The sequence below is a fragment of the Gadus morhua genome, chromosome 16 (genome assembly GCF_902167405.1).
Source record: "Gadus morhua chromosome 16, gadMor3.0, whole genome shotgun sequence".
NCBI lineage: Eukaryota > Metazoa > Chordata > Actinopteri > Gadiformes > Gadidae > Gadus > Gadus morhua.
The window spans coordinates 18,104,203-18,109,503 of record NC_044063.1 but is presented as its reverse complement, the minus strand read 5'-3'; the positions used below and the strand labels follow the sequence as shown (position 1 = coordinate 18,109,503).

The 5,301-nt window shown below is 44.9% G+C and overlaps 1 protein-coding gene across 1 annotated transcript in view; it reads right to left on the bottom strand.

The window, feature by feature from the left end:
- Positions 1-976: 976 nt before the first annotated feature.
- laynb (layilin b) overlaps positions 977-5,301 on the bottom strand; it is a 5,659-nt gene continuing 1,334 nt past the window's right edge. Inside the window, exons 2-7 of the mRNA XM_030380529.1 lie at positions 4,977-5,286; positions 4,304-4,464; positions 3,646-3,690; positions 3,102-3,170; positions 2,498-2,615; positions 977-1,858 (exon numbers count right to left, since the gene is read on the bottom strand). Of these exons, the coding sequence (XP_030236389.1) occupies positions 1,534-1,858; positions 2,498-2,615; positions 3,102-3,170; positions 3,646-3,690; positions 4,304-4,464; positions 4,977-5,286 (1,028 nt within the window). The 3' untranslated portion in view covers positions 977-1,533. The remainder of the gene's footprint in view (positions 1,859-2,497; positions 2,616-3,101; positions 3,171-3,645; positions 3,691-4,303; positions 4,465-4,976; positions 5,287-5,301) is intronic.

Sequence of the window (5,301 nt, the reverse complement as noted above, 5' to 3'; positions counted from 1 at the left end):
GCAATGTGCATCCACAAACAAACAAACAAACCGTCCAGCACAAATGAACGCACACACACTCACACACACAATTACATCATGTGCACATAACGACCATGCGTGTGTTCTCCCCTGCTCTCACAGCGTCAGCGTAACACAGAGAACTATTGAGTGCTAAGTGGGCAGGCAGGCCAGTATTCGGCCTACACTGTCACGCATGCACTTCCTGAACGAAAGAGTTCCAGATGTGCTTTTGGCATTTCCTGTCCAACATGCTCCAGGAACACACTCGCTCTGCCTCTCCTTACGCAGGGCCCTCTAAGCCCTTGTCACCAAACCACAGCTCCACAGCGACTCTGCTTTTACCTTTCATATCTCTCATTTGCACCCACCTCTCCCTCTTGAAGAGCTGTAGCACACCAACCTGTACCTCAGATATATCGTTTATAAAGCAATCTTGTGTGTTGATGTGTGAAAGCTGAATTTCTGGTAAATAAAAAGTGGGTTTTATCACCAAAGAAACTTGTCAATCTTTATATGAAAAAAGCCGGTCCCCTTCCAGAAGGTCCCTGTGTTGATAAAACCCCACATTCAGTTTTGGTCGACCCATTCCAGTGAGCTCTGAGCTTTACTGCAGCAGTGAACGCTCATCTGTCATCAGTTTCCCTGTTCCACTCCTGCTCCTTAACACCAGCCTTCATACAGGAAGGAGTGGCATAATACTGACGTGCATTGTAGGCTTACATCGAGAGACACAATAGACATCAAGAGACCTCCTACCCATGGAAATACAGACAGCCAGATGAATGGGTTTGTCCTGTAGCTATTTTCTTCATCATGGTATTACTTTAACGGGACGAGTGACCTTGGATTGATCGTTAAGACGTTAGCTCTTTCCCGGTGATTGATATGCATCTACCATACCATGCCCACAGTATATCTGTGTCCATGAACCAAATTACAATATTGGTCCAATTATTCAAATGTAAGAAACACATGTATATAAGAAGACACAATTGCTGTGTCTCTTTTATTGTATACACTTACTTTTGTTGTGATGTTTAACTAACACTGCCTCATCAGAACTTGATACAAAAACCTAAACAAACAAAACAATCCTTACTTCTGATTCCTACAGTCCTAAACTAATAATGCTTGTGTGTCACTGTGGAATAGCAGGGCCCCTGTCAAATGAATACTGGATGATGACTTTATCTAGGTGGGTTTGGAATGCATATTAACCATCAAGACACTGTAATGATTAGACTTCAATCAGAAATCCGAATGACAGACTTAAAACAATGAATCCAGTGGGATTTACATCTTAGATCATGGAATTAATCGACTTGGACTCGGAAACATACAATTAGTATACTGGACACTTTATATCGAACCAAGTATAGTTTATAGAGATGAAGAAGGGTGGGGGGGGGGGGGGGGGGGGGGGGGGGGGAGAGGGGAGTTGATAGCCATACATTCCGGAGTGGGGCATGAGTCACTGGAAATGTGTGGCCGTCTGGCTCCCACACAGACAGGAGCCAGCCGACAGCGGGTCTATCCATAGATCTCGTTTTCCACCCAGCCGGCGGGCGGACGTGAGCGGCGGCCCTGCTGTCTGCAAATCTCGTAGATGTCGTTGGTCACGAAGCCCTGCTCCCGCTCAGGGCACGGCAGGTTCTCGTAATCGTCACACTGTGCGCCATCCGGCGAGGAAGCGTAAAAGTACATCTTTTTGAGGTCTGCCAACGTGACGCAGCTGTCCGGGTTGGCGTAGTGGAGCTTGGTCACGTCGCTGAAGGCGTACGGGCCCTGGGTGACGCACGGGTCTGCCGCCGCCGCCGCACCGGGAAGGTGATGGGGGTCCGTGGCCGGTTTTCTCCTGAGTTAGCACAGGATGTGACATCATGGTGGGATCACCGCATTAAGATTAGGAAATTATATTGCAAATCGTCGTGCCTCAGTTACGATATACAGACTACTATCTACCTGTCTGACGTGCAACTGTGTAAAATGATCTAGATAAGGAGGGGTTTTCGTTTTGTATATATACTCTGAAGCAAAACATGTTAGAGGCTTGTTTATATGTTATGAGTCAAAGCATATTAACAAGGCAAGTACTTCCAGACAAAAAATATCATGTTACTTTATGATGGCCCATCCAGTCCTACCTTTTTCTTAGTTTTACCAGGGGAAGTTTTATCAGTCGATTCTGCCAGTTTTTGTGGATTATTCAAGTGGATTAAGCTACATCCATTTCTGACTTTTTCGAGTTTGAAAAGGTGTTTAGGTATTTCTGTAACTTCACAGTGAACACATAAGATGCCTAAGAGTTGCTTTAAGAGAATATGTAAAGAATTTAATATACTTTACATTTATATATTCTTTTGAAATTGGTTATTTAGGAAATGTAGAAAAAGCAATCAACATTTTTGCTTGGTTTGTGCAAGGAATGAAAACCAAAGAGAATGTTAGAATATGATCATGAATGAAATGGAGGAAATCAGGAAAATATGATTACCTTTTAGCAACTCGACTGTAGCACAGAAACCCTGTCGCCAGCAACAATAACAGCAGTAGTACAGGCCCAGCCACACAGAGGGTGTAGTAAATGTACAGAGCGTTGTCTGACAGTGACACTGCAACAGAGACGACCCATATTGTCAACCAACACTCAAACTGTTACAATTATATTATTATTATTAAATTGAAGACACCATCGAAGGAAATTTGCCTTGCACAACCGTCGCCTACTATTCTACAATTCAACGAATGACAGAGTAGCAAAGTATTGACGACAGCATATACAAACAAAATTTGAACAACAATATAATATAATAATGTAGCTTTATCAATAATTTAGTAACATATTTCCGCTTCCCGCTCATAGGGATAGAATAGCCTTCATTATCCCCTTGAGGCAGTTGGTTTTTTGCAGCATAGAACTAATAGCCAAAACAATAATGTGGCTTTCTTTGCAACAACACTAATAACAACACATCCTATGGATTGCTATTGCCATTATCTATTAGTTTTCTTGTGTTGACAAATAACATTTTGTGGATGCATTGTCTCAAGGATAGTAACAGCATCATGCTCGATTAGTATCAAACATGACTTCTCACCTGAAGGTTCAGGCAGTGCTATTTCAAGCTTTTCAACGCTCTCTGTTGTTGACGGCTTCGGGGATGTCACTAGCACAGCGGGAAGAAAATGAAGAATATGAATAAGAAGTATATGAAAGGCAAGCTATTTTATCTGTTAGTAGCATCATGTACATGTGATATAATATATATCTATATATAGATATATATATGTAAACACATCTATGTAAAACTTGTACACCAAAGGCTATCCAGTCAGCTCCAATGAACCTCAAGTCCAGCTCCCTCTGCAGTCCCTCTGCACTCAGAAGGATATTTCTTGTTGTCTTCAATAGCAACAAGGTTGTTTGATTGTAACCACTAGAGGTCTTCCTCTCCAGATGAAGAGTGGGAAAATAGGACGATGTCAGAAATAACCGAAGCTGTTCAAGGATTTGTTTGGAATGTCCTTGATCAGACTAAATCATTAAATTCACCAGAATGAAAAAGAAAAAAAAATCAATGTTTTTCTGAAGACTACTTCAAACTAAATGGACAATATGGATGTGTGCTGTTATAGATGTACCTGTGGTTACAGTTTTCCCCATCTCTGTAAATGCAGGTAATCTTTCTGTGAAGAACAAGAAAACAAGAAGAAAAGTGAAAACTTACAAAAAAATGTTGACTTAGATAGTTAACCAACACACCAATCCACCAATAACTAATATATTGGTTGGTTGGCATTAATAGGTTAATTTGTTTGCAGCAATCATTCACACAATCATTCCTAAAACCGTCAAATGGTGGTCAGGGGAGGATAAATGTGTGAGTGTCTGTCTGAGTGTTTCTGCGGGTGTGTGTGTGTGTGGGGGGGGGGGGGGGGGGGGGGGGGAGGGGTGGGGGGTATTCAGTTGCACAGAGATGCACTATAATAATTCTAGGTTATAACAGGTATACCTGCTATCTAAGCACTGTCTCAGCTCATGTTTTTCCACGTGTCCAGCTGCGTGTGTGCTTGCGTATCAGAGGGTTTCCAGCAAGCGTGTTGAGAAAGCCTTGACTTTCTAAGGCTAACATTAACGGCCACCTAAAGCACTGGGTTCTCAAAGGCCCTTTTGACCTTGTGTCACGTGTAAACAAGGTCCGACAGGATTTGACCGAGGGACTTGTCATGGGCAGGCCCGGTTCACACCCGGGTCTACCGTCACATGAGAACCGTGAGACAGCGACGGCAACCCACCGACCTGCCAACGCATATTTGCAGACATAGTTGTTCTTGGAATTGCAGTTGTCATCGTTCCACTGGAAGAGGAAATGGCCCCTCTCGTCAGGCGGTGCGGAGGGCTGGTGGTACAGGACGGTGCACATCTCAGCGCCGCATGACGGCTCATCCCAGTGCCAGTTCCTGCAGGCAGCAGGTCAAGTTACTGTCTGGTACCCTGCTATACTTATCACATCACCACCACCACCCACACTTAAATGACCACTGTGGGTAGAAAATATGCGGAGGAGAGATATACTCTCTTGAACTAATTATATGTCAACGCCCGTTAACAACAATTTCCTGGGATTTCCTTTTCCCTGGGATCAAAACTAGGATGGGGCTGCAAAACATCTGGAGTTATGTATTGCTCTATTCCAATCTTGTCTCTAATTTAGGTTTAAATGTCAGGGATGAGGAATCCCAGCTCAGGTTTGATTATGTATCATGGTTCAGTTTAGCTACATTTCAAACTGGGAGAACAAAGAAAACAGCAATTTTGAGAAAATCCTTTTGATTTCATTCTCATTTGAATCTTCCTACTGTAGCATCAATCCAGCTTTCACAATTATTTTAGCGACCAGGACCCTCTGTCCTCTCCCCCTCGGCCAAAACAAACTCGAAACAACACCACGGCGTAAACCCGCGTCATCCACCTGAACTTGGCTCTGCTGCCGTCCAGCCAGTAGTACTGTGACGGGCAGGCTGGCGGGCTGGCGCCGGCGGGCCTGCTTCGCTGAGGGTTCCTGCGCAGGCCGATCCAGTAGTCCCCCTCGCCCACCTTCAGCTGCTGGATAAAGCGCTCCACCAGCCGCTGCTCGCTCTCCGTCTCGATGCTGAGCAGCTCGCCGCCGTCGGAGCGGCAGGCGAGGCGGGCCTCCTCGTAGGTCAACCGCCCCCGGCTGTCGTGGACGTAGAAGACCTGGTAGCAGGGGCGCTCCCTCCCCCGGCGACAGATCCGGTGGCCTGGAGCATGGGGAG